At 39.2% G+C, this 27,232-nt stretch overlaps 5 protein-coding genes and 1 long non-coding RNA gene across 8 annotated transcripts; 4 read left to right on the top strand and 2 right to left on the bottom strand.

The window, feature by feature from the left end:
• The first annotated feature begins 4,528 nt into the window (after positions 1-4,528).
• LOC122016311 lies at positions 4,529-7,227 on the top strand. 2 transcript variants are annotated; one of them, XM_042573564.1, is made up of 2 exons: positions 4,529-5,162; positions 6,622-7,101. In XM_042573564.1, exon 1 carries the CDS (start codon positions 4,638-4,640, stop codon positions 5,160-5,162), a length of 525 nt encoding a protein of 174 aa, XP_042429498.1. In that variant the 5' UTR covers positions 4,529-4,637; the 3' UTR covers positions 6,622-7,101. The 2 variants fall into 2 exon arrangements, with proteins under 2 accessions (XP_042429498.1, XP_042429497.1); XM_042573563.1 differs by having other exon boundaries at positions 4,531-5,162; positions 7,022-7,227.
• Positions 7,228-7,363: 136 nt separating this feature from the next.
• LOC122016310 (protein GAMETE EXPRESSED 1-like) lies at positions 7,364-10,692 on the top strand. The gene is made up of 5 exons (XM_042573562.1): positions 7,364-8,151; positions 8,499-8,965; positions 9,047-9,634; positions 9,700-10,013; positions 10,096-10,692. The coding sequence occupies exons 2-5, from the start codon at positions 8,505-8,507 to the stop codon at positions 10,521-10,523; spliced, it is 1,791 nt and encodes a 596-aa protein (XP_042429496.1). The 5' UTR covers positions 7,364-8,151; positions 8,499-8,504; the 3' UTR covers positions 10,524-10,692.
• A 212-nt stretch (positions 10,693-10,904) lies between these two features.
• Positions 10,905-12,913, top strand: LOC122014630 (protein Barley B recombinant-like). 2 transcript variants are annotated; one of them, XM_042570954.1, is made up of 2 exons: positions 10,905-10,945; positions 11,263-12,913. In XM_042570954.1, the coding sequence occupies exon 2, from the start codon at positions 11,370-11,372 to the stop codon at positions 12,210-12,212; it is 843 nt and encodes a 280-aa protein (XP_042426888.1). In that variant the 5' UTR covers positions 10,905-10,945; positions 11,263-11,369; the 3' UTR covers positions 12,213-12,913. The 2 variants fall into 2 exon arrangements, with proteins under 2 accessions (XP_042426888.1, XP_042426889.1); XM_042570955.1 differs by having other exon boundaries at positions 10,907-10,945; positions 11,266-12,913.
• A 169-nt stretch (positions 12,914-13,082) lies between these two features.
• Positions 13,083-16,770, bottom strand: LOC122014629 (65-kDa microtubule-associated protein 7-like). Its single transcript, XM_042570952.1, has 11 exons — positions 16,315-16,770; positions 15,899-16,102; positions 15,442-15,702; positions 15,030-15,245; positions 14,798-14,953; positions 14,549-14,708; positions 14,307-14,458; positions 14,139-14,226; positions 13,992-14,065; positions 13,814-13,888; positions 13,083-13,719 (listed from the first exon to the last, which is right to left on the bottom strand). Exons 1-11 carry the CDS (start codon positions 16,372-16,374, stop codon positions 13,390-13,392), a joined length of 1,776 nt encoding a protein of 591 aa, XP_042426886.1. The 5' UTR covers positions 16,375-16,770; the 3' UTR covers positions 13,083-13,389.
• LOC122014631 lies at positions 16,012-16,471 on the top strand. Its single transcript, XR_006120726.1, has 2 exons — positions 16,012-16,150; positions 16,277-16,471. It is a non-coding gene; the product is annotated as an uncharacterized LOC122014631 (long non-coding RNA).
• Positions 16,771-26,315: 9,545 nt separating the features above from the next.
• LOC122013335 lies at positions 26,316-27,138 on the bottom strand. The gene has a single exon (XM_042569593.1). The coding sequence runs from the start codon at positions 27,005-27,007 to the stop codon at positions 26,621-26,623; it is 387 nt and encodes a 128-aa protein (XP_042425527.1). The 5' UTR covers positions 27,008-27,138; the 3' UTR covers positions 26,316-26,620.
• Positions 27,139-27,232: the final 94 nt, after the last annotated feature.

The following is a 27,232-nucleotide window of genomic DNA, read 5'->3' as shown; positions in this document are numbered from 1 at the left end:
GTGGACGAGAAAAATGTGTGCGACGTTCGAAGGACGAGAAGCCGGGACGAAAGCCTGCTCGAGGAAAATGTCAGGAATTGAATTTGAGTAAGCCCTATTCCGATTGGCCGCAATCACCTAAGCTATTGGAGCATCGGAAGCTAAAATGAAGTCAAAAGGAGCTGGAAAGTTAGCTGGAGGCGCCTTCAACGAAGTGCTGAAGGCGCCTCCGCTGCCTGCACTGTCTGAGGCACCTCCATTACCCTTGAAGGCGCCTCAGACCCAGTCTGAGGCGCCTTCAAGGGTAATGGAGGTGCCTCAGACCCAGTAAAAATGAACGTTTGCAATCGGATAAAACTTTATCCGATCAAACTCCTTGGAGGCGCCCTTAACCCTCTTGGAGGCGCCTTCAACACTTGAGATAGAGTTTCCATGAGCTATATAAAAGCCCCTGGAGTTAGGAAAGAATCATTCAACTCTGTATTAAGTTCCTAGCAACCTCTGAGCATTTTAAGTGTGTAAAAAATGCTTCTCCGCCTACAGTGAAGGAGATATTCTAGTAGAGCTATTCGACCACTTTGGATTAACAACCCCCTGGGTTGTAACCAAGTTAAAATTCTGTCTCCTCTTTATTTCTATTCTTTCATTTTTATTAGTGTTGTATTTTTAAGTTGAAAGTCTTGAGGAGGGTATATTTCATTTGCAGGTAATTCACCCTCCTCTTGCTAGCTCCGTTGTACCAACAAGTGGTATCAGAGTCAGATCGCCTAAGAAGGACTGACCGCCGACTGAAGCACAAAGATCAAGACGATGGTCGGAACCAGCATCCATCCCCCGAAATTCGACGGAGACTTCGCAACGTGGAAGCGTCGTATGGAGGTAATTTTTAAGACTGAGTTTAATATTCTTCTTGTTATGAAATATGGTTTTGTAGCCCCCAAAGACAAGGAAGAATACAATTGGACGAAGAAGGAGCAAGTCGATTTCGTGGCCAACGGAAAGACGAGATTCCACCTGCTCAGCGTCTTGCTGCCCAGGAGGTAAGTCGGATCGGAAGCTACGATTCCGCTAAAGACCTCTGGGAAAAATTCCTGGAGCTCCACGAAGGCACCTCAGAAGCAAAGTTAGCAAGGCGCGACATCCTCCGGACTCAGTTAACGAATCTCCGGATGAACAACGACGAGAAGGTAGCGCAACTCCAAGCTAGAATCAAGGAGCTGATAACGCAACTAACAAATCTCGACGAATCAGTAACGAACCAAGATTCCATCCGGTATGCGCTCAACGCCTTCCCAAGAAATCCAGAGTGAGCGTCCTTAGTAGACGCTTACTACATCTCTAAGGAATTTGAGGTAAGTAGTTTAGAAAGTTTATTTTCTACATTTAAACTTCACGAGTCTCGAATTGCAGAACCTATAGAGAAGTCAAAACTCAACGCTGCCCTACAAGCCGAGATGGACGATCCCGACTCCGAAGCATCCATCGACGAATCTGAACCGACACTACTGGTAAGAAAGTTAAATAAATTTGTTAAAACTAATAAATTTAAATCGCAATCGATGAAGCATCAACGCAACAGAAGGACAGTCCAATGCTACAACTGCAACGAGGAAGGACACATCAAGGATGACTGCCCTAAGTTGAAGAAAAAGCATAAGGAGAAGCCTCAGAGACCGACGTCCTCTACACGCAAAAGTCTGAAGGCTACATGAGATGATTCTTCATCCTTCGAGTCAGAAGTCGAAGTCTTCTCAAGAGTAGCATGGTCAACCATCTCTTTGAAGATGACTCGGACTCAGAGATGAGCATAGATCAAGGGGGAGAATCAGAAGAGAAAAGCTACGATGAAAGGGGAGCATCACTAAGTGAGGTAAGTAAAGTACGTGATCTCACCCCTACTCAGTCGTTTCAATTTATCAAAGTACTTACGAAAGATCTAGCAAAATTAGAAAAATAAAATATTAAATTAAAATTAAAATTAAAAGAATCATGCCCCTTAGAGTTATTTAACAACTTAAAATCAGAAAATGGCAGTTTGAAAATACAAATTTAAAATTTAAAAATTATTGCATGTTCAAAAACAAATGTTTTTCAAAAATCAAAATTTAAAATTTATGGAAAGCTAAATTGGTATATAAGAAAATATCAGGGGCAACTTAGAAAGATTCCTAAGACTTATGTACCGCCCAAATATTTAGCTAACCCTGTAGCAAGGAACTTATACTGGGTTCCAAAATCTTTACTAAGTTAAAATTCTTTAAGTTAAGGCTTTCAAAAGAAATTAAACAGTGAGTTTCTTTATGAAGCTTTGTCTAAGGAAATGGTTGTTGCTCCAATAACCAAGAAGGCCTAGTGTCTCACCACGACCTGGAAGCCAAAATATCGAAATAAAATATTTAATTAACTTTCTGATAAAAGTATTAAAATTAGAATTATATAATGCTTTCAAAAAAAAATTTAAACATTTTATTGGAAATTCTTCAAAAACAATTTTTTTCTAGAAAAATATTTTTTTTTTTTTTTGCATAAAATCGTGACTTAGAAAATTCTCAATTTATTTAAGTTAAAATCATTTTTAACTAAGTTTTTAATTAAAAATTATTCTAAAAATAATTTAAATTTTAAAACCTACTTAGCGTTCCTCTAGTAAATTTCTTTTTACTTAGAAATTTTTCTCAAACAAATTTTTTAAGTCATTTTGCAAGTGATTCCTTTTAAAAATATATTTTGCAAACGTTAATAATTGTTTAACTTCAAAATTTCTTTTAAAATTCTTAAAGATAATTATGTCTTAGAAATTTTCTTTTACAAATGATTCCCTTTCCCCCACTCTTTTTGCTGTGATCAAAGGGGGAGAGTTAGGTACAAGTTTAGGGGGAGTTAGGAAAATCAAAAATCTTAATATTTGAGGTTGCAAATTCTATTATTGCAATTTTTGTGCTTACAATGCTAGGTTAGTAATTTTTCTTAAATTACTATTTGTTTGTTTTTACCCTAACCTGAACTTGGGTTGATGCACATAAAAAAGGGAAGATTGTTGGACCTCGTGGGTGTTTTGATGTGATCAACCAAGTTAGGTTAGGTCCTGCTAGTTATCTCATCCCTGTGTCTAAGTGTACAGGAACTTAGGAGCGCAGGAAGTCGAGCAGAAGACGCAACTAGCGAGAATGACGACACGGGAAGGGAGCTAACAGGCTCGATGTGTCCGAAGGACGAGAGAGCTGTGGAAGAGTACTCCGGTGGATAAGAAGAACGTGCGCAGCGTTCGAGGGACGAGAAGCCGGGACGAAAGCCTGCTCGAGGAAAAGGTCGAGAATTGGGTTCGAGTGAGCCCTATTCTGGTTGGCTGCAATAACCCAAGCTATTGGAGCATCAGAAGTTAAAATGAAGTCAAAAGAAGCTGGAAAGTTAGCTGGAGGCGCCTTCAACGAAGTGTTGAAGGCCCCTCCGCTGCCTGCACTGTCTGAGGCGCCTTCAAGGGTAATGGAGGCGCCTCAGACCCAGTAAAAATGAACGTTTGCAATCAGATAAAACTTTATCCGATCAAACTCCTTGGAGGCGCCCTCAACCCTCTTAGAGGCGCCTTCAACACTCGAGATAGAGTTTCCAAGAACTATCTAAAGGCTCTTGGAACTAGGAAATAATCATTCAACTCTGTATTAAGTTCCTAGCAACCTCTGAGCATTCTAAATGTGTAAAAAAGGCTTATTCGCCTACAGTGAAGGAGATATTCTAGTAGAGTTGTTCGACCGCCTTGGATTAACAACCCCTGGGTTGTAACCAAGTTAAAATTCTGTCTCCTCTTTATTTCTATTCTTTTATTTTTATTAGTGTTGTATTTTTGAGTTGAAAGTCTTGAGGAGGGTATATTTTCATTTGCAGACAATTCACCCCCTCTTGCTAGCGCCGCTGTACCAACATCTTGTCCGGATCTTTGTGTAAAGACTGCTTTTTATTTTTAATTTACAATTAACTTATATGCAAAATCCCATTCATGGGGAACTAAATTCAACTAAAGAGGTGGCATACCTCCCTAAACGCGGCGGCCCTAGCTCCCGTCGCTCCTGGGGATTCTTCCTATCCGGCGACCGGCGGCTGTCCCATGCCGAAGGAGCCCAAACCGCCGGAGCTCCTAGGTGAACAACAGAATCCACCCTTTTTATCCTCGGATCCTGGCGGAGGTAGTCTCGGCCGTGCGCGTAGGTGCAGGAATCCCCGTAGGGGCAGCACCCGGTGGCGATGAAGTCGAGGCACAGGAGGGCCTTGTAGAATGGCGGAGGCGCTTCGTCGGAGACTCGCCGCTTCTTCGTCCGAGGAGACTCCATGGCGGAGGAGGAAGCCGGCGCGCTGCCCCGAGGTGGAACAGGAGGGAAGGCGTCGGATCTGAAAGGAGAATTAAAGAGCGAAGGGTTCGAATTGGAACCCCAAAAAAAAAACTTGAATCTTTCGTTGCGGCTTAACGGGTATGGGCTTCGGTTTCCGCCCGTTAACCTAGGCCCGGTCCGTTGAACAAATAATAGATGGGCCCTTAAATTTAGATTTAATTATGATCTGGAAAAGATCCAAAACGGCGAAACGCCCCGAAACAAACGCAACTACGCAGCGAAACCTCGAACTTTGCTCCCCAAATCTCGACCCGACTCGTTCTCCAGGACGCCATGGCGATCTTCTCTTCTTCCACGTCTTCTTCTCACTTTTTCTTCTTCTTCCTCCTCCTCCTCTCCTTTCTTCTCCTTCTCTCCCTCTCCGCCGCCGAAGACCTCTCCTCGGCTTCTAACGGCACCACCATCTACGATCTCCTGCCCCAGTACGGCCTCCCCCCGGGCCTCCTCCCCGACACGGTCAAGGCCTTCTCCCTGAGTTCCAACGGAAGCTTCTCTGTCGATCTCTACGGCCCTTGCTACGTCGACTTCGAGTACCTCGTCTACTATGAGACCAAGGTCTCAGGCGTCGTCAGGTACGGCGGCATCGAGGACCTCAAAGGAGTCAAGGTTCGCCGGTTCCTGATTTGGATGGACGTCGACGCCATCAAGGTCGACCTCCCACCCTCCCAGTATATATACTTCCAGGTCGGGTGGATCACGCGCAAGCTCGGCGTCGAGCAGTTCCGGACGGTGCACTCCTGCAACGGGAATAAGGAGCTCCTAGATGGTACCCAGGAGCTTTTCGATTGGTCGCTATAGGTATGAGTGCTTCTCGTCTTTTTCCATGTCCTTTTCTTGTCGCTATTATTGGTAGGATTCCTTCCTAACCAAGAAATTAGCTTGTCTTTTTGTATCTTCTGAGATTGGGGCATCCATCTTTGTAGGCACACTGGTGCTTGATAAAGGAGAATAGAGTGTTTAAGGAATTTATCGACAAAGAATAGTTATTATCTAACATTTGATCCATGTCCGATGTACACCCTTGCACTCAGCTGAGAGCTACTCAAGAATCTAAAGGAATAATTATTAGATATGGAGGGAATTTTGTTTCTATTACCAACTTAACTTTATAGATTTCTTCAGAGTAATTATGTGGGAGAATAGATTTCATTCTGTGAGGGCAGTTTCATTCTGAAATTTAAATATTATTGTTAAAGTGACTGAAGTCTGATAGAGGAGACATTCAGAAGCATGCTTAGATTGGCTGTTCTTATAGGATTTTGGCCAAGGAAACTTTTACATTGCAACTGATAATTGAAAAAGATCAGTTTTTGATTTAAGAAATAAGGTTCTTTTTTGGTCAAGAGTTTGCATTCCAGATGTAGCAGGAAGTACTGAGAGTATTTATAGTATGATAATACATTGGATAATCACTAACCAAAAGCACCGATGGGCTACGCATCAATTCAAATCTTCTGTTAGGAACACAATCTGAGTCAGCAGTTTGTCATTAAACAATATAAAAATTACATTATGTTGGAACAGTATCATATCAGGACTGAACTTTGAAATTAAATCTGGCGACGGCTTGTTGGCTGCTAACCAACTCTGATTGATGTTTACTATTTAGTCTAAGGAACTGTGACAATGTCAGAATATGCTGGTGGCCTGCCTGAGGTCTTCAAAACACAGAAATACAAACATATGTTTGTCTATATAGGCTATAAAGAAATTTTTAACTAGTTTTTTGGTCTTTGATTCATTATTGATAGCAGAAAACATGCTGTCAAATGTCTTAGAAGAAGAGTATCATCTGTTTTTCTATTCAAAGAAAAGTATTTCTTGTATATCATCTGTTTTGCCAATATTCCTGGACCCTATGAAGTTGAAATTCTGAAAACACTTTTCAAGTGTCAATCTTACCTATCCCGAGTCTGATGAATTTTCACCCTGAAGATCCATGAAATAGATCATTTTTCACCAATCCAACGTGCCAAGTATTCTCCAACACTTTCAACTTGTGTAAATTTTCACTTTATCAGTTACCTTACTATAAATTTGTAAAGTGATATAAACAGCAACATTTGGTTTCATTGAAAATCAGAGCCTCTTCTGTATTGAATTTTTCGGACAATGTATCCCCATGATTTGCCTTTACTCTATATTTGATGCCTGAAAATTTTTATTCATTTCCCCCCGTTTCCTCTTGATGGTTTTTGCTAATCTTTGTCACCTATAGTTGTGCCTTTATTCCAACCGAGCACTTATTCTTCTCTAGGGAACCTCTGATGCAACCATTTTACTTAGGAGATTTCTGGGTGAGGATATTTGAGGCATAGAGAAGAATTGGTTGGCTGATGTGAGACAAGTGTATGCCTGCAATGTGTATGATTTATTTGTTATTTCCAGCAAGCAAAATGACCACATTTCTTGTGCATTGTGTACATAGAATGTGTTCTGAACCAATTGTTAAGTACAATGATCTAATTTAATTTCATATCAGTATTACATACCTTGTGACTTGGAATGGCGTTCATTTAGATCATGCTGCATGGATGATATTTGAATGATAATGGATAGTAGCAATGAATTCCATATAGTTTGTATGCCTATAAATTATGTAGCAAATTATTTAACTCTTTTTTTTTTCTTTGTTGCTTTTTCTAAATACTCTGCAGCTCCAAAATGACGCCACCCATACGACGAATAAGTTGGAGAATGCTTCCCACAATATCTAAATGAAGTGTAATTTTCTGGAGAAAAAAAAAGGCTTTGGCTGTCACTGCAACTAATATAGTTTTGGTAAATACTTACTGCACTCAAAACTCATGTATATTTGCTGTACACGAACAATTTACAGAACCACGAACTCCAAGTTGAAACATTTCTTGTTGGATTTCTGACTACATTTAGTGTAACGGGATACTGGCCGTGTTTATCATGTTAAATATTGTTAGTTAGGACCATTGTACAATAAATAAATTGGAAGGTTGTTCAAACAACAAAACGATTGTGTACATTTAGGGAAACGGCGGTGGTGCCGGCAGCAAGCAGAGTATCCCGCCTGCCGGCCACTGGGCAGTAGAGTAGGACCACGGAGAAAGTGTCGGTCAGAGTGGCGAAGAGTATTGATGAGTACCCTTAAGTGAAGAAGCCGCTGCTTCTGGCCGGAGGTATTTAGCAGCACTACGCTGGTGCTGCTGCCTTCGCCGCTGCTACCCCGAATGGCAGATCTGGTGAAATATATTCCATGCCCCCACCGTCGCCGAGGGTGCAGGGACAGATAAAGATTTAAATGGAAGATGACTCAGTTAATTGTGCATTTATACACCTTAAAATTAGTTTATTGACCTATTTTTTTCATCGTTTAGAAAATTTTTTATGATAAGATAACTCCTCCTCGACGGCCGCCGGCGCCGGCCGGAAATTCCGCGGCTTCCCACGTAAATCCCAGGACATCGCCGTCGTCCTCTGGTCCGCCACCGTCAGCGGCCAGAGCGGAGAGGGAGCACACCGTCCATGGGCCGCCGCCACTTGGGATTTTTTTACATAATATATATTTGTATAAATTTATTACTATTTTTCTTGTTATAATTATTTGTTTCCTAAATTGTCTCAATCAAATCTGGCTTTCGTTAATTTCTTTCCCATAAATAGACGCTCCTCTTCATTGCAACTGGACGTGCCTCCTCGAAGATAAACCGACTCCTTAAACGCCATAACAGGTCGCTTTCCCTTCCGCGCATCAACTCCAAGCCAAGACGAAAAAAGCTTCTCTGTTGTTTCCTTCCTCTCCAAGTTTGCGCAGGTTTGTCTCTTCCTCTGCAAGCTTGCTTCTTCCACCGCAGTATTAAGATTTCAAAACTTACCTGCCTCAATTTAGAGCATGATTGGTTGGTTTCTGTCTCCTATTGCCGGCCTAAGATTTTATCACAGTTCATGGAACAGCTTGCTCTCTTGATTGTCCTGATATGATCTTCTACTATAAGAGTTTCACGAAAGGAGCATGTTTTCAAGAATTAAAAACCATATTAAACGCAATTTATGGTCGCAATATATGTAGGTAGAACACGCATTGATTGTTCTTCCTCTTTTGTCTCTCTGTTCTTGAAAATTTCGATCGATTGTTTCTTTCACGGACTAAAATTCTGATAGAGGTTGATGATGCACTCCTTGTCATGGCTTCTCTTCCTGTGTCTATGCTTCGGGAGCCATGGCCTTCCTTGGCCCTTCTCTGCTCCGTCCTCCGCACAGCAAGGCGTGCCGAGCGAGCCCGTCGGGGGAGTGGCCGCGCAGTTCTCCGTGGAAAATTTCGACGACCGGAGAGGGGTGAAGTTGGTGGAGGACGCGAGGAGGAAGCTCGCCGGCCCGAACACTTGCTGGCACAACGCGTACCGAAGCCTCTTCTCCAGCTGCGGAGAGATCGTATCCGACAAGGAGAAGCAGTCGAGATTGGCGTGGAAGCTGAGCGATTGCTTTCAGATTGATTCGGGCAGGTCAGCTCTTCCTTCGTGCGGCGAAGGGGCGGCCATGGTGAAATGCCTCAAGAAATTGGACGATTTGGAGCACAAAATCTATCTCGAGTTCTTCCTGGAGACCAATTCCATCTGCCACCAATTGCAGTAAGTTTTTGAAACAAGATGAGATTTTGCCTACTTTAAGATCAGGCTTTGCGTCAATTTCTTCCCTGTTTTCTTTCTCAGGACTGATGCATTCAAGCATGAGACGGAGCGGCTGGTGAACGAGTTATCGAGATCAGCTCACTTTGCAGAGGAGAAGCTCGGAGCCATAGAAGCATCGTCGGAGAAACTGCTGCAAAATGCGAACGACGTGCAGGACTCGCTGTCTTCGATCGGCCTCCAGACGCACCAACTGGCGCAATCGTCCAGCGCGGTGGCGGCGCAGATCGACAGCGTGCTGCAGCACTCGCAGGCGATCTTCGCACAGTCCAAGGAAATCGCAGCCTCCCAGTCGGAGCTCAGAGGAGGGCAGCTCGATATGAAGGAGAAGCTCATGGCCGGCATCGCTGACTTGCAGGATTCCTACAAGAGCCTGGACGATGGAATGCTGAGGCTGAGGGAGGAAACCATCGAGATCGAGAAGGAAATACAGGTCGTCGGCGATTCCATGACCTCCAAGATGCAGCAACTCCAAACCAAAGCCGACGATATTGGCGACGTCGCCGGCGCTTCCTTGGAGAAGCAGAGGCAGCTTCTGGACAGGCAGGCCATGGCGCTCGAAGGCCTCGATACCCTCGCAAAGTTCCAATCACAAGCCATGGAAGAAAGCAGGTAAGCTCACCAAATTCGTTCAGCTCAATTCCCTTTCAATGGCTTCACTCCATGTCTTCTTGCAGGGGAACGCTGCGAAGCCTAGCAGAGCTCGGTCATAAGCAGCAAGAGGAGTTGCTGCGAGGACAAGAACAGATCCAAAGTGCTCATGCTCGTCTGATCAAGAACTCTCAATCGATATTAGCAGCTCAGGAAGAATTCGAATCGAAGCAAGCCAACATATTTGCTGCACTAGACAAGCTCTTCGCGCTGCACAACGCGATCTTAGTCGAGTCGCGATCCATCAAGGCTTTCTTCTTCTACTCCTGCACCATCTTCCTTCTCCACATGCTCACCAGCACCAAGCAGACTTACAGAATCCGGGCACGCCTTTATTTAGGTAAGAACTCATACTGATCTACCATTTGGATTCATGCTATTATTAAAAGCTGAAATCACTCTCGGACTTTCATGGTCTTCAGGTCTGTGTGCCACATTCGTGATCGAGGCTCTCATAGTTAAGCATGGCGAAGATGACTTCAATCAACAATCTCGAATCTTATCGAAAGTGTTCCTGGCCAGAAGTTCCTTTCTAGTCATTGCTACCACCCAAATACTTCACTCCCTGATCACTTACAGAGACTATGAGATTTTGAATCATCAGCTGCTGCAAACGTTGGTGGAGAAGGTTCGGATCATGGAACAGAATGCAGAGTCGTCTTCATGCTTGGAGAGTGATGGTATTATCAGTACGAGCTGGTTATCATGGATGCATGAGGAATTGCCCGATGATGAAGATGAAAAACTTGATCCTGATTACTCGTTGCTCGAGGAAGTCGGAGAGAATTCAGTGGTTTTGGTTCCAGACGACCGGAAGTACAACCTCCGGCCTCGCCTTCGGCAACGATGAGATGTGTTATTTGAGTGTGTTTGAGTTCGTTCGATCAATGTGGATTGAGTTGGGAAGGGTTTGTTTTAATGAACAGTTTACCTCAATTAAAAAACTAAATATGAATCTTGCCAAAAAAAAATACTCTTGTGAACTAGTTCGAGTTCAGAGAATGGATAAGCTTGTGATAAGGACGCAAGTTTCAAATTTGTCATCTTTGTGATTAAGAACAAACATGAGAGTCAATGCAAAAGGAAATATATATATATATATATATATATATATATATATATATATATATATATATATATATAATTTATTTTCAAAATTCTTTTTTTTATTGCAAAAGTAATGAAAATCGCATTTCTCACAATTATAAATAGCATAGATCTTGCACCCTGCCAGGGAGAAAAGAACCCTAACATCATCTCTTTCTCAACAAAGTACGCTCTCTTTTTTCCTCTTCTTTTTCCTTTTTTTTTTTTTTTTGTTGGTTTTTGTTTCTTTCTTCACTTTTTCTTCCTGTTCCATCTTTTTGTCTTCCCTTGCAGCTTCCATTTTTCTTTGTATAGAAGCTCTGGTATATGTTTTTGCCCCATCTTATTCTGCCTTTTTGTTGTGTGATCTTGTTTTGCCGTTTGGTTTGTGTCAAAAATGCCGCCTTTTGTTGGATTTGTCTGTCCTCGCGTGATTTAGCTTACATTTGTACAGGATTTGTGCATTTGATGTTGCGATTTTCTTCTTCTTCTTTTGTTATCAGAAGGCAACAATGCGGCGGATGGGTTGATACTTTTTTAATCTGTAAAAGGATCATCGTTAGGGCTTTTCTGCTAGTTTTGGCTGTTCTATCTTCTTCTACCTTACGTTATGGATGGGGATGGAATGGGGATGCGTGGTTGGGCCTACTACGAGCAGACCTTGAAAGGCAACTTGGGGCTACAGCTCATGTCCATGGTCTCAACCGAGTGCGAATCCACGAAGCTGCTTCTTCCGAATGGAGGCTTCGTCCGCCATGACTGTGAGACTCCTCCTCAGCCATCAGTTCCAATGGATTTTGTGCGAAACGGTTGGATCAACCACAGAGACAACAAAATGGTCCACATGCTCCCCTTCAATCATGGTTACTCGATCCTTTCTGAACCTCATGGATTCCATTCACTGCCAATGGTGCAACAACCTGCGCCTCCGCCAGAGAATGGAAAGGCGGTCGTATTGATTGAAAATGAATTGCAAAGTGTAAAGGAGGCACCTTTGAGAAAAAGATCCCAAGTGCAGCCTCACCCTTGCAAGGCCCCAAGGATTAAGAAGCCAAAGAAGGTTCCTTCACCAAATGATGAGTCTACTGGCCATTCTGGTGATCGAGCAAGCACTGCAAAGAAGAGTACTGATATCGTTATAAATGGATTTGACCTGGACATTTCAAGCATACCTACTCCAGTGTGCTCTTGCACAGGCAGTCGGCGACAATGCTATAAGTGGGGAGTTGGAGGGTGGCAATCTGCTTGCTGCACTACTTATATTTCAATGCACCCACTCCCTATGAGCACAAAGAAGAGAGGGGCGCGAATTGCTGGCAGGAAGATGAGCCTCGGCGCATTCAAGAAGGTCCTGGAGAAGCTCACTGGGGAAGGATATAGTTTGTCTAACCCAATTGACTTGAAGAATCATTGGGCAAAACATGGTACGAATAAATTTGTAACAATCAGGTAAAAGTTGTACAAATTTCATTAGCTATGTAGGTACCTGAGCTCTGCATTTAGCCTTCTCTTACCTGTATATGAGCATATCGACTTTTGCAGAGGCTCTTTGATAGTGTGTAGGGTTGATGTGTCTTTACATGCTTTCGGAAATTATATCTTTAGTTGGGCAGAAGTTTTGTAGTTTTCTGTTTAATATTTGCAACATGTAGTTCTGATGAACAAGCTGTTGTCAAATGGCTCTTTACATAAGTTGAATTGTCAATTCTGCCAGATGAGAATTTTACAGTCTCTTGATTTATGTTTTGCCTGGAACACAAAATAGTTATTCATTTTACCTCATTAGTTTCCTCTAAATCTGTAATTTAGAATGGTTCTTTGTGAAAAAGTATAGGTTCTATTAACTGCATCCTTTCTCTTCAGTTTGATGAATCTCTTGGTAAGAATTTCTTTTCTCCATGCTAGAGACACATTTTATCATAGATCACACTTGGAATCTACACCGTAGCTAAGATCAAAACCAGAAAGGGAAGAAAAATATTTAACTCAAGGTGATGTAGCCCACCCTCAGCTTGTGATTGATCCATACAGTAGGCATTTTAGCTCAATGCCCCTTTCTTATCTGTGCAACATTAGGCACTTATTATCGACTATTCAGTATTCAGTAAATGGTTTTTTGTAGTTTTACTTACCTGATGATTTGTGTTGCTTTGAATATAAATGCTTCAAGTTAAGATTCAAGATACGTTCCGTTGAATCCTTTAGGGTGATTCTTTTGTCTACCGTATCCATAGAACATGAACAAAAAACTTTTTTGTGCTTAAGTAACTGATGCAGCATAGAAGGGATAATTTAAAGCCTCAATACACAATGGATATATTCCTTACATAAGAAAACAAGCCTCAATCCTTGTTTCTATTCACAACCGAATACATCGTCAGCACAAACCTAGAAAAAAACAAGCAATGCAATTTGAGTAAAAATAATACAAACGCCAAGACAATTAGCAATATCTACATTCTAAATGTCAGCCAACCCAAACATCACCTAACTGGAACAATAAGTCCTAAACAGTGACACACTGACACGAACTAATTCACACTCTTTATACACTCGAGGCTGAATTTGTAACCAAAGATGAACAACTTCCTGGACTGTTAGCTATCACAAAACACATCTACCCATAAGTTTCAATTTAGGAGTGGAGACTCAGGTTCTGAACCACTGATGGATGTGAGTGTGGACATGGAGTCATCTTTGGGTAGAGCAACAAAGTTCAATGGTGCCATTGACAACCTCCTTGGCTCCTTGAAGTACCCATTCTCGCGCGCGGAATATGAGCGCGGTGTGAGGAGCTCTGGAGTTCCACTTCCAACTGATATCCGTCGTGGTGCTGGTGTCATGAATCCGTTTCCATTTGCATACTTCCTGTTCAAACTGTTGCTCCTTTTTGGGACTGATTTTGAACCAAACATTGCTTCCTTCTCCGAGAGCAGTAAAGCTTGCAGCTTCTTCTGGTCCTACAACAATGAAGGTATGCTCTAATAAAACTTCTCATTTATATGAATGAAACTTGCAAAACATGTAGTCTAATAATTTGAGAAAGGAAATTACGCGAAATCTTTTCCTCTCTTCTTCCTTTTGTTGTCTAGTAAGTTTATACTCCTCGAGAATAGATACCAAGCGAACCTGTGATCCACGAGCATAGTTGATCAGCATCTTATCAAATGAAGCGAGTAGAAGAACAAAGAGTTACATGCACTGTAAGCGTTAGCAGAAATTCCCAACTCACCCCATCATATAGAAAGGGCTTTTTCCTGTCATCTTCCCAGGCAAATGTTTTGCTAATAAGATTGTCCACCATAGCTGAAAGCATTCTTCACTCAATTACATACTAATGAAGGTTGCACTCAGCGTTAAAGGTGAGATGATGAAGTACCTGGAATTTTGCTAACAGCAATTCGTGCCTTCTCTGCGTGTTTTAGGTTTATATGACTACCTCTTCCAGCATTGTACCTCTTTCCATCCTGCACTTGCAACAAATATAATCCACAGGTTAAATGTGTTGTTCTGAATCTTATTTGGGTCGCTAGAGAATCAGAAATACCTGGTTGTATTGCTGAAGCCAAGCTTCTTCTTCACAAGCGGCAAGCCATTTGATTATTCTATCCATGATATCTCTTCTGCTCATCGATTCTTCTTTCACCTTTATTATTTGTGCTTCAATATTAGCTAACAGTTCAGAAGGATCTACAAGACCTGTGATGCAGCATATATCAGACAATTGACTAAGAAGAAAGAGTTGCCAAAAATCTCTCAAGCTTCAAACACAAGGACCAAGAAAAACACCAGTGTCGATCATTGCAGTGGTTTTCTCTGTTTCCGTGCTTGTATCAGGTTCGACATGTGCTCTTCTACATTCTTCCTCCAGTTCTGACCTTCTCTTCAAAACTAGTTCTTTCATTCTGCTAACTTTTAGCTTGGTTAGCCTACTAACTTCAGACTCTACCTGTCAAACATTTAATCCACAGATAATTGAAGTTATTTCAAATGTTCTACCAGACAAGGGGAACTCGAAGTAAACTCCAATTCCCAGACCTGCTCGATCGTCTCACACGAGAGTAAACCTGTATGTGTAACATTCTGTTCGGGCAAGTCAAGGTAGCGTGCTAGTTTTACAAAATACCTCCTCTCGTCTTCTGATGTATCCATTAACTTCCACAGCTCATATAGTGACTCCATATTTTCACGCATCTATACAAGAAACTATACCAATTAAATCTAGGGGCTGCAGATTGAGAGTTCTGAAAAGGGAATAATCACCCATTACCTTTTGCAGTTGAATCTTTTTGTCCGCTTTTAGCTTCAAGATAGCTTTGGCCAAACCTTCAAGAGTCTTGTTGCTAATGCTTGTAGGTTTCCCTGGTGATGTCTCCTGCAAACTTGGGTGCACCTCAACCACTGTTTTCCTGAAATCTAACCCGAGCATGGCACATAAGAAATGCACCTCATTCACGTACTCCAAAACCTTCTGGAGGCGATCGGACTGGAAGGCAGACAATTTGAGCAATTAATCATATTTTGTAGAAGCAAATAGTTGAACTCAAGTTATGCATACATAAGTCTCATCTGTGAAGTGTGTGAAGAGCATAACAAAATGGTTACGGAGTTAGGAAACAAAGAAGTTATCACACTACGAAAGCACATATGCACAAACTTTGTTCATGATAAGAATGAAGTACCTTATCCTTCTGGAGGGTACGAAGTTGGGCATGGTACTCATCGAGCTTTCTTGTTGAGAGATCATGTTCATCTATTATGATAGGATTTGTTGTGTTATCCTGTTGGTTTTCATATTCTCTTATCTCCTCACTGATCTTCTCTATCTGAGATCGCATATCAGAAAAGATTTTGGCTCTCTCATCCTTCTTTGCTCTGAGATTATCCAAAACAGAAATGACTGAAGCTAGCTGCTGTCTCAGTGATGCTGGTTTCTTGTCTTTCTGGATTCAGAGGGGTTATAAAGCACTCCGCCAGTTAGAAAAGAAAGAAGAAAATAACTGGTAGCTAATGGTACCTCGACAAAATGGTCGATCAGTTTTTTTTTTTCTTCTTATTATTTCTGAATACAAGTAATCTTTCTATGGATTTCATCTAAATTGTTCAAAGTTTGTCAGTTAAACAGGTATTGAGATATACCATTGAATGAAAGGAATGCTCTCCCAGGGTGGCAACCAGAGCTGCAACCTCTGCTTCTTTGGCAGCAACAGACTGATGAAGCTGTGCCTTGGCCTTGCCAGCTTCATCAACCTTCCTCCGGTAAATTTCGATGCACTCCCTTTCGGCATCTGCGAGCATGCGGTCTTTGTCTGCTTTACTTTCCCCAATTTCCTCCCAAATTTGCTGTGATTCAAAAAAAGGGAAAATATGAGCCTTGCCTGAGATCAATAGGTAAATTTTTGTTGATTCAACAAATGCACAGAAGTTTCTTTCTCATACTTCAACAAACTATGGCATCCGTGAATAACCCCCAAAATATATGCTATTTTCTAAAAGAAACTTCTATGTTTTCTTCAGATTATCATCAGAGAAATTAAAGATGGAAGAAATAAAACCTGAAGCTCTTCCAGCAAAGCACCACAGCTCCTGATCATTCCATCTGAGATTCCCACCATCACCTTTCCCTCCAAACCAACCCAAAAAGGAAGAAGAAAGGAAGGCAAAGAAGAAGAGGAAGCACAAAAGTTCTAGAATTTAGAAGCTCCCAAGAGGCAAATAAAGAACAGAGAAGGTAAGCATCCTCTTCTTTCCTCCAAAACTCTTAATTCCTTCCAATTCTGTTTTTATTTATCAATTCCACCTAAAGCTTCAGAAGAGCTCACTCATCAAGGCCCCCCCCCAATCAGGGGCCCCCATGGTACTCTGCATGAGCTACCAGAAGAAGAGGGAGGGAAAGTGGAAGGAAAGGGGAGGCTGCTGCTGCTGCAGCACTCTGCAACTGCAGTGGAAGGAGGGGAAAGCAAAGGGGGAGAGAGTGGTGAGTAGAGAGGACAATGTTAGCAGGGGGTGGGAGCTCAAAATGGCTGGAGGACCAAGACAATTTAGTTACACAGTGCTCAAGAAGTGTGCTCAGGAGCAGTGAAGAGCTGATCATAGCTTACAACATCTTCCAACTCAACCGAATTGGACCGACCGAGCGAACGAACCGGAGAAAAAACCGGTGAATTATCACTTGACTTACCACCTAGATTGTGATTGTCTGAAACCACTACACCAACCTAATAGTGATACCACACCAAAAGCTCTCCTCTTTCCTAATTCAGTTCTAACCAAACCGAACTCAATTCTGATTCTCAAGTCAACTGGTTGAGTCGGTCATTCGGTTCCCCTTCCTCTTGAAAACTACTAACTGAGGGAACATAAAGGCAAACCTCAATGATGCAAAAATAATCGAGGGATGGCCAATGATTTGTGTTGGTAGATGCCACTGCTGCATTTTCAAGTGAACTGTTGAACTGAAAAACACAACTGATTCAATATTTCTGAGTTTTTTTTTCCCTAACAAATCTTGGCTTGAAATAATAATGCAGGAAGGAAAATCTTCTGAAGAAGAAGAGAGGAAGGTGAACAAACCCTGCACCATATCCACTTGATGAGCTGGCCAAACTTGTCTTGAAATGAGGACTTTAGTGTCCCTGTCACTCTCAATAATTATACCAAAATTAATTGTTCTCAGTAGTTTTCTTTTTCTCTATTTAAAATCTGTAAGTTGTTTCAAATTGAGATTTCATCAAGCCATTACAAAGTTCAGTATGGAGAGATTTTTGTAGATTATTGTCAATATTGAAGTATTTGGTTGTCTATTGTTCTTTGCCAATGTTAAAGATGGTTCTATCTTCATAGTAAAAGTAAAACAAGTAAAAATTATGGATCTCTAAGAGGTCAATGAGATGCGAACCACAACTACGATCGAAGCTTGTAACCAATGTGTTTTTTACTTTGTCGATCGAACCAGTCGATCGATCGGATCTAGGTTTAGAACAATAGTTAACTCTACCCTTTGTGAGAATTGGTTGAGCATTAAATAGGAAGCAAGGAAAGGAAGGTGAGGAGAAAGTAGAATGTTGGGGGAAAATTGACCTTGTTTTGGAAGGGGCCCCTTCAATGATTCAAGCTTTGATGTGACTCACCACCAATTAGCCACTGCGATCCTTGCTGGCATCCAGCTAATTTTTAGATTTTTTATGATGAAAAAATCTAAAAATTAGATATGATTTTTTTTTTGTATTTTTAATAATGTATTGTAGTGTAATTCATACAAAAGAATCATCTACTCAACTTTAATTATTAGGTGGTGGAATTAGGTATTGTGGGTAGTTTAATGAATGGTAGGGGCAGCTTAATCATTTTTGTTGGTGGTAAAGGAGGTCAAGTTGGTAGGAAAGATTAGCGACAAGACGCTTGTGTTTGAAATTTTTTTTAAGATAAGAATGGATTTTTGGAAATACTTTCAAAATGTATCGGAAATGTTAAAAATGTGAATGAAGAATAAGAGATGGAAAAAGGAGATTTTATTGTAAATGAGTTTTTAGTTTCATTTTAAAAGTTTGATAGTATTGGTGTTGATTTATATTGTTATACATGTATATATAATGTGAACAATATATATGGAGAGATTCTTTTTTACTCGTGGGTGCGTATAGAGTGCGAATCTAAGGTTCATATTACACTGAACCAAGTTGATTCGTATATGAGCACGATCTTCGAATGTCGGATCAATCAAGGTAAAATTTGTCACTCTCAATTCGCCATGATCCACCCGTGCTTGCCGGCGATCATGGGTGGTGTGAAACTATTTTAAGAAAATTACATTGAACACAGACCTCGGCGACTTTGCTTCCCGACTAAGGAGAGCATTCGACTTCTTAATTTCCCAACTGAAAGAACCAATCAATGGCTTCCATTCCCGACTCGGTTACATTCCACATCCACTCGGACGACTTGCATCTTCACTCAACTTGCCACTCAGACTCAGTGATACAAAACAGTCATCTTCTAGACAACCTAGTAGCTCGACCTAACTTTCAAGGCCAACAACCTGAGATTATCTACTCAGGTTATCTCGACAGATAAGTTGAAATTGATTCTTTATAATTTTAACTTAGCTAAAATTCCCCAATATCTCCAGCAAATTATCCAACAGGAAGTTGGGGTATAAACAAGTCAAGTTGAGCCAAACTTTATAGTGTTCAAGCTTGTTTAATAAGGTACTAAGCCAAGCCAACTTGGTAGTGATCACTAGTGGGGCAATTATATTTCAAGGAAATTAAACTGCATTGAATGCAGGCCTGAGCGACTCTTCTTTTCCAGATTCAGTGACTCTTCCTTTCCAAACTCGACAACTCTTTCTTTCCCAACTCGACGACTTTGCTTCCCGACTAAGCGGAGCATTTGGCTTCTTCACTTCATGACTGAAGGAACCACTCGGTGGCTTCCTTTCCCGACTTAACTGCACTCTGCATCCACTCAGATGACTTGCACTCGATTTGACTTACCACTCGGACTTGATTGGGACTTGGACTGGCGATACAAAACAACCATCTTCCAAACAGCCTAATGACTTGTCCTAACTTTTAAAACCGATAACATGAGATTATCTATTCAGGTCATCTCGACAGATAAATTAAAATTAATTTTCTGTAATTTTAATTCATCTAAAATTTCTATCTCTGATAGATTATCCAACAAGAAGTTGAATTGTAAATGAGTCAAGTCGAGTCAAACTTTGTCGTGTTCAAACTTGTTTAATAAGATAACCAAACTAAGTCAAACTAAGTTTAAAATGATGATTTAAGTTTGGCTTTATTTCTTTTTTATAAATTTGAGTTTAGTTCAGCTTAGCTTAGTTTACCTTTTTTTTAATGGTAAAGTAAAATATTTCTTAATTAAAAAAATTTTCTTTAATAAGATTAACTATTGGAATAAAAAAAAGGAAATGTTTATAAAACCACTCCTTTTCTTTCATCTTAAAATTATTATAAATAGCAATTAACTGAACGTTTAAATTACTTTAGATATCGTGTCATTAGTTTAGGGTTTACCTTTTATAATCATTGGGCTACAAATAAGCCAAGTCCAGCCAAACATATAGTGTTCAAATTTATTTAATAAGATAATCAAATCAACCCAAACTAAGTTTAAAATGATGCTTTAGGTTTGTCTTAGTTTCTTTTTTATGAGTTTGAACTTCATTCAACCTTGGCTTGGTTTGTTTAGATGTTACGAGCTCTTAATTGAAGTTTGTTTGATTGTTTAGAACTTTTATATTTTTAACTTATTTGGTTGATTATTAAGTTTGATAATATAAACTTATTTGTTCATTTTGAAAATCTTCTTTGTTTATTTAGTATGTTGATAAGATTTTATAAACACGTATGTATTTAAATTTATTCATGTAGTTTAACGAGTTATTTAAATTTATTTATTCAATTGATATTATGTGTATTAAATGAACATAAATAAATTCTTACTAAATTGAATACCAAATTTATTCATAAATGTTTAATTCATGTACCATCTTAGTCAGAAGAGAGAGTCCAAGAAAGTAACTTTTAAAGCGAGGATTTGGAAATAAACACACGATATAGTTTGTGTTTGAGTTATACGATTTTAGACAAATTTTTTATTTTAAAATCAACCCCCTAACGATTGTCGTGGTCAATATCAAAATTATTAGGATTAGATATGTTTAGGGGTGTAAATGATGCAAATCGCTCATAGCTATTTGAAACTCGATTCGATAAAAACTCGTTTAATGAGGTTCGTTGAGATAAACAAACCAAGCTCAAGCTTCACAATATTCAGCTCGTTAGCTCGTGAATATGTTCGTTAAGCTCATGAATCTATTTTTAAATAAAAAAATAACAGTTTTGATATTACTTATAAAATATATAGACAAATATATTAAATTTATTTATTAGAATAAATTTATAAATTTTAATAAGAATATTATAATTTTCTCTAAATATATAATTTAATTTTAATAAATATTTAAATTTATAATTTATATTTATTAAACTCGTTTAGGCTCTATAAAAGTTTGAATAAGCTCGTGAGCCATGAATATATATATTCGTTAAATAAAGTTCAAGCTTGGCTCGATTATAAACGAGTCAAACTCAAATATTCAAGAGTTCGACTCCGCTCAGCTCGATTACACCTCTAAATATGTTTGTGAACTCTTTTTATGGTTTGGGTTGGAACTCTACAAATTTGCCTCGATTTCGAAATCTTTTGCAAGTTTTCGTCCTCGTTAGTCAACAATGGTGAATTATTTTTTTTAATCAGATATCTAATTCTTCGAACGAATTAAAAATGCTGGGCAAAAAAGAGACGCTGACACGGTCACCTATGCTGGGCAAAAAAGAGACGCTGACACGGTCACCTCCCCTTAATGTAAACAGATACCTTTCGCATCCTCGATATGAAATTTCTATCTCCATCCCTATATGAAGATGACCAATCCAATCTATAAAAAATTTTCATCAACCACTAAGATAAATTGAGAAGTTCCCATAGTGTCTTGATGGTCAACATTTTTAGATATGGGAAGAAAACTAACTCTTAATAATAGTTATTGTTGATAATATTTATTATTAATATGATTTGTCAATAAATCATCATCCCTAATCATGAGTGTGTATATATAATTACTTCACCGACAAATAATATCTAATAATATTTTTTATTATTACTACAATTTCGATGTTTTTAGGCACACGAAAGCTCATAATTATGTCTTTAATAACAAATTAGTTTTTTTAAATATATACTATTAATGTAATTATTTGATTATGATAAAGACTTGAGAAGGTGCACGAGTGCCTTCAATTAATGTGACCTCCCTACTTGGAATCCTTATCTTCCACTCTCCATTAATATAATCATTTGAATTAATGACTAGGGTTTGTCCAATAACAATTTCTTAATTCCATTTTTAAAAAAAAAAAAAGAAAAAAGAAAAAATTTGTTCCAACCATCATTAAGCATTCAAAACCTATAATGCTACTTGCAATTCCACAAATATACTTTTAAGTGGAATTGCATTCCTCTATTACTATTTTGCTTGATCATTGGGATTGAACAACGACACCGGACACGGACAAGGTGGGGTGAGATCGCGGATGAGATCGCAGACGATGGGTATTAGGTTAAGGTCAAGCTTGACATACGATGGGGCCAAGGTCATATATCAATGAGGAGATTCAGAATTAGATTTTTTTTTTTTTGTCCATTTCGTCTTCTATTGATAATCATGAAGTGGGTCCAATTAGTTGGTTATTGTGCTATCAAATCTGCCTAACCAAATTTATTAAAAATTACAATAATTGTTTTAATAAATATAATTAATTGCCGACACTTGTTGACAAAAAACATATGGGAGGCCATATTTTTTATTCAATAAAAAATATTGTGTATAGATATTTAATGAGTACTTTAATAAATCTTTTTTTATATAATGTTCAGGTTTCGCCCGATTAATTCGGGTTCGCCTACTAATAAATCATGCTTTTAATATTTATTTTAACTGTTTTTTTTCATAATTTCAATACATCCTATATCAACTTCTCTATTTCTTCTCTCTCCTTTATAATATTTCGAAAATGAAATCCATTTCTTAAATTTAAAGAAGTACTTGCATAATTTAGGGAATGGATAGAGTAGCTGATGTAAAAATTTTTGAGCTACCATATCCAAAATTTAAGGTAAAATTTTTGAATAGGGTATAAATGCTCTTACATTTTTGTTTTAGAAATCTAAATGTTTGAATATCTTTAAACCTCATATCGATTACCAAAAATAAAATCTTACCTTAAATTTTACATTTTAAAATATCTCCATCAGTTATCTTATCCATTTACTAAATATATATATATATTTCATGAATAGTAGTTCCCTAAATTTATTAAACTAATTTCATTCCTTAAATATTAAAATAATATTTTCTTTCTCCTCTATAATAAAAGATTTCTCTCTCCTCTATCTAATAATAATTAAAAAAGAAAGGAAAGAAAAAAAAAATGTTAAATTATAAGAAAGTTGATGTATTATTTAATGAAAAATATCTAAATTTAATAAAATAATTTTTATATTTTATATTTTATATTTTGGATGAAGATTCCGTGGATACTCTAATAGATATTTAGTCCAAATGACAATCACTCGATCGTTAGTTATCCACCGAATATACACTTGGCTTGGTGTCGCAATTTCTAATCTAAATTCATCCTTTGCATTTCGAGACATTTAGTCATGTTTTATCATGCAAGTCAATTTACAAATTAAGTTATCGACTCCAACCGAGCGAATCAAGATACGTTTAGTCGAGCAATTTTACCGAGCCGAATGAGAATGAGATTCGAGCTAGGCGAGTTATGCAATCAAATTGAGGAAACTGGACTAGTCAAAATTGAGTATAAGCCCGTTACTGATGGGCTGCACGAGCAAACATGGCCCAAGCCCAAATGCGTGACCAACTAGGTGGGGCCAACGCGTTGCGTGCAAAAAAAAACAAGGGAAAAAATATAAATGAATAAAATCAGTGTAAATATATCATTTTTTTGTTTAAATTAGATTGATTTAGAAAAAAGACAAAATTAATTATACTTGTTTGATAATTTATTTTTTTTTTTAAAAAAGGAAAAATAGGACGAAGAAGTAGTGCAGGCAAATCGAACCACGCGATTAATGCGACCATGAATTGGAATTGGGCGAGGCGAAGAAGCTCCGCCGCCGACGCCGATCGCCTGGCGATGCCCAAGGCGGCCGCTTGGGCGTGGTACAACTACAAGCACGGCTCCGGCGCCGTCGACGCCCGCGACACCGTGTCGGAGACCGACCTAAGCCGACTCAATCACCGGCGGCCGCGGCTGCCGTCGCGGCTCAAGAGAGAGGCTATCACCGCCGGCTCCACGGCGACGGCGGAGGAGGAGGAGGAGGAGCCCGGAACGGCCGGCGTCGTGCCGTTGATGGACTCGTACGAGATAGAGAGGATAACGAGGGAGCTGGAGAGGATCATCGGCGGCGGCGGAGCCCGGCGGAGGGAGGCGGCGGCAGCCACGGCCACTCCGCCCCCGTCCTGCTCTGCCTTCCCTGCGATGATGCTGAGGAGGAAGGCAGGCAAGACATGGGCGCGCCATGCCGTCGGAATATGCGGGGTGGCAAGGGACGCGGTGGAGGCACAGTCGCCGGCAGATCGTCGGCGAGAAAAGCCAGTACGGTAACTTCCATAGTAGCGACTTGCTTTTTTAAAATTTATTTACTCACTTTCGAGTTTGCTCCTTTTTTCCATTCAAATTTGATAAATTTCCTGTAATAGATCATCATTTAGCTTAATTTAAGGGTAAATTTGCATGCACTCCTATTGGTAAACACAATTTTACATGCAGTTCTCATCTATGAAAAACTTTCTTTTCACTCCCCAGTCAAACATATTTACCTAATTGCCCATGATATTTTTAGGTAAAAAAGTCCAAAAATCAGTATAAATCCTCTTAAATTCAGTATATTAAATTAGAATCTAATATATTTTCTATTAAATTGAGTACGATTCTTTTTTCACATCAAAATATACTCGATTTTAATTTAATGTGCTGAATTTAATAGAAAATATACTCAATTTTTAATATAAAGTACTGACTTTAAGAAGAATTATACTCATTTTCGAACTTTTTGTACTCAATTTTTGACTTTTTGTACCTAAAAAATATGAATTAATTTCAATAGAAAATATACTCGATCCTAGTATAGAGTACTGGATTATAGTGTAAAATACTGAATTTAACAAAAATTATACTTATTTTTAGACTTTTTATATCTAAAAAATAAGAAGGATAATTTTGATAGAAAATATACTCGATTTTTAATATAAAGTACTGACTTTAAGAAGAATTATACTCGTTTTCAGACTTTTTGTACTCAATTTTGAACTTTTTGTACCTAAAAAATCTGAAGGGAAATTTAGGTATCAATATTTGCATGATGGAGTTAAAACAAGTAATACTTTGTATGCGGAGTGGAAACAAAGTTTTTTAGGTATAAAGATTGCATGCAAAGTTATGATTACCATTGGAAATTTTTCTCTAATTTACCATTAATTTAAACTCAAGTTTGATAAAAATAATAATAATAATAATAATGATGTCCTGTATTTTTTGTGATGGATTTTTTTCATCCGATTAATTCTAAAGGCGATGCACTATAAAAAATTTTCATCAAAGTAATTCGAAAAGCACAACCCTACCCCGTGACACAAATTTTTGTGATGGATATTTGAATCATATAATAGAGAGCTTCCTGTTCTTTCGTGTTAAATTGTATTTTCATTGCAGCAGGTTCTGTCAAGAATATATTGATTGATGATATCTTCTTGTACAGCTTTATAAGCTTTTTCATCAATTCAATATTCTGCTAAACTCCAATTCTAACATGATTATAAAAGGGATAATGATAAATTTCTATTTCACAAATTTGTCTTTTAAAAAATTAAAATTAGAATTTTGTAAGAACCAAACAAGATGTTTAGATTTGAAGGAACTACTTCAAGTCTATAGAATGAACTAAACATATCTAAAGAAACAGATCTGCAAAAGAAAAATATCAACAATAACAAGAACATTTGCAATGATCAGCAAAGTAAGAGTTCAAACAAATTTACTAATCCAAAGATTAGCATACAGATCAGTGAGGTGGCGATGTTTGTACCCAAAAAAATGAGGTCAGTTAACCTTTCAACAATATGGCAATAGATCGAATGCAACAAGTATGGGGTTACTGCATTCCACACAAGCAATGAGATGTAAGACACTGAAGTTTTTGATAAAACATCATGGTATCGAAGGAAGATCGGCAATGCAATTAGGAAATTGAGCAATTTTACTTTGAAGTGCAACGCATTAACGCAAGGGAAGAAGTATACGAACACTTAAGTTTTTGCTAAACTATATATGGTATCATTAAGAATATCAGCAAGAACTTGAGTGCAGTATTGATCTGATGAAATATGAAGTTAAGCATTTCAACATGAGGGAAGAAGTGAAGTTCTTGATAAACTAGCCATGGTGTCAAAAATGAAGACCGGTAATATCTGTAAAAACTTCGACAAATTTATTAAATCGAGCAAAGATTTGTTGATCAAGGGTTAATTCCCTTGATCAAAAGTAGCAACAAAAACTGAAGGTGTATTATAGATCTGAGCAAGTATGAAGTTCTACATTCCTCACAAGGGTACAGATAAGCAAGCAAAGTTTTCATAAAACTAGATATGGTGTCAAAAGAACTTCAACAAATTTATTTGCTCACAAACATGGTGAGGAGATTAAATTCCAATATTGTCAACAAAAACTCAAAGTGCATTGTGGATCTGACAAATGTGAAGTTCCGCGTTCCTCACAAGGGAGCATACAAGCAAAAAGTGAATTTTCGTTAAAAGAAGGAAGCGAACCAACAAGCGTAAGAATTAATAGAAGAAATAGAATAGACAAAAAAAATTAAAGTTTGATGAGATTCCTTAAAAGAACAATATATGAAATTGCCAATTTTGCTGTGAATCATCCAATTATTGTAAAAGAGTATCTTAATTATCAAAAGGTGAATGAATTAACAATAGCAGAATGCAATCGAAACTATATTTTTAACATCAAAAGATTGGAATTGGGCCACAACAATCAAAGTGATAGAAAGGCCAATCATCCAATTATTTTCGAAGATCCTATAGCATTCCATCTTAACTATCAAAAGATGCATGGATTAGCAATAACAGGATGCGATCAAAACTATATTTTTAACATTAAAATATTGAAATTGGGCGATGACAATCGAAGTGATAGAAAGGCCAAGCCTGCACTTTGAAAATCGCCGTGTTCATTTGAGTTTCTCGATGCGCTGGTTGAGCTGGTTGATGCGGACCAGAAGGCCAGTGACAGAGAAGAGGAGCCAGTAGAGGAGGAGCGCGGCAGCGATGAGGAGGGCGTTGCGCTGGCTCTTCATGATGGACTTCTGGTGGCGGACGTGCTCGGAGGGGGAGCACGCGTGCTCCTGCTCGCAGGTCGGCCGCATCTCGTACTTCCAGTAGATGTCGGCCAGGAGGAAGAGGCAGAAGGGCACCACCGCGAGGAGCGGCTTCAAGGCGCTGCGGACGACGGCGACGAGCCCTCGGCGGAGAATGTCGAGGCCCGGGAGCGTAAGGAAGAGCAGCATGATCGCCTCCGCGCCGGCCGTGTAGCCCAGCGCCACCCATTCCAGAGCCATGGAAGCGAGATCGATAGATCCGAGCGGCACCTCCGCAAACCCTAATCGGAGCCCGATACAGATCCCGAATAGGAGTGACGCCCTCCTTCAGGTGCTTTGACGGGGGAGATGAGCGAAGGGAAACGCACGTAAATAAACATACACTTCTGGGTACCTTACCGATATTTGAATGTCTGTTGGCTCAAGAGCCGGGGCCCCACGCTCTTTTGACGGAGATCTTCGAAT

Source organism: Zingiber officinale, chromosome 8B (genome assembly GCF_018446385.1).
Source record: "Zingiber officinale cultivar Zhangliang chromosome 8B, Zo_v1.1, whole genome shotgun sequence".
Lineage (NCBI taxonomy): Eukaryota > Viridiplantae > Streptophyta > Magnoliopsida > Zingiberales > Zingiberaceae > Zingiber > Zingiber officinale.
Note: the sequence above shows the minus strand (reverse complement) of the source record. Positions and strands in the feature narration are given on the sequence as shown.

Excerpts from the sequence above, each read along its gene's own strand:
- LOC122016310 (XM_042573562.1), top strand. The coding sequence starts at position 8,505 with ATGATGCACTCCTTGTCATGGCTTCTCTTCCTGTGTCTATGCTTCGGG. Across the intron at positions 9,635-9,699 it reads CAAGCCATGGAAGAAAGCAG|GGGAACGCTGCGAAGCCTAG; the intron begins GTAAGCTCACCA and ends GTCTTCTTGCAG. Across the intron at positions 10,014-10,095 it reads CCGGGCACGCCTTTATTTAG|GTCTGTGTGCCACATTCGTG; the intron begins GTAAGAACTCAT and ends CATGGTCTTCAG.
- LOC122014629 (XM_042570952.1), bottom strand. The coding sequence starts at position 16,374 with ATGGTGGGAATCTCAGATGGAATGATCAGGAGCTGTGGTGCTTTGCTG. Across the intron at positions 14,954-15,029 it reads AAAAGATTCAACTGCAAAAG|ATGCGTGAAAATATGGAGTC; the intron begins GTAATGGGTGAT and ends TTTCTTGTATAG. Across the intron at positions 14,227-14,306 it reads GGCTTCAGCAATACAACCAG|GATGGAAAGAGGTACAATGC; the intron begins GTATTTCTGATT and ends TTGCAAGTGCAG.
- LOC122014630 (XM_042570954.1), top strand. The coding sequence starts at position 11,370 with ATGGATGGGGATGGAATGGGGATGCGTGGTTGGGCCTACTACGAGCAG.
- LOC122016311 (XM_042573563.1), top strand. The coding sequence starts at position 4,638 with ATGGCGATCTTCTCTTCTTCCACGTCTTCTTCTCACTTTTTCTTCTTC.
- LOC122013335 (XM_042569593.1), bottom strand. The coding sequence starts at position 27,007 with ATGGCTCTGGAATGGGTGGCGCTGGGCTACACGGCCGGCGCGGAGGCG.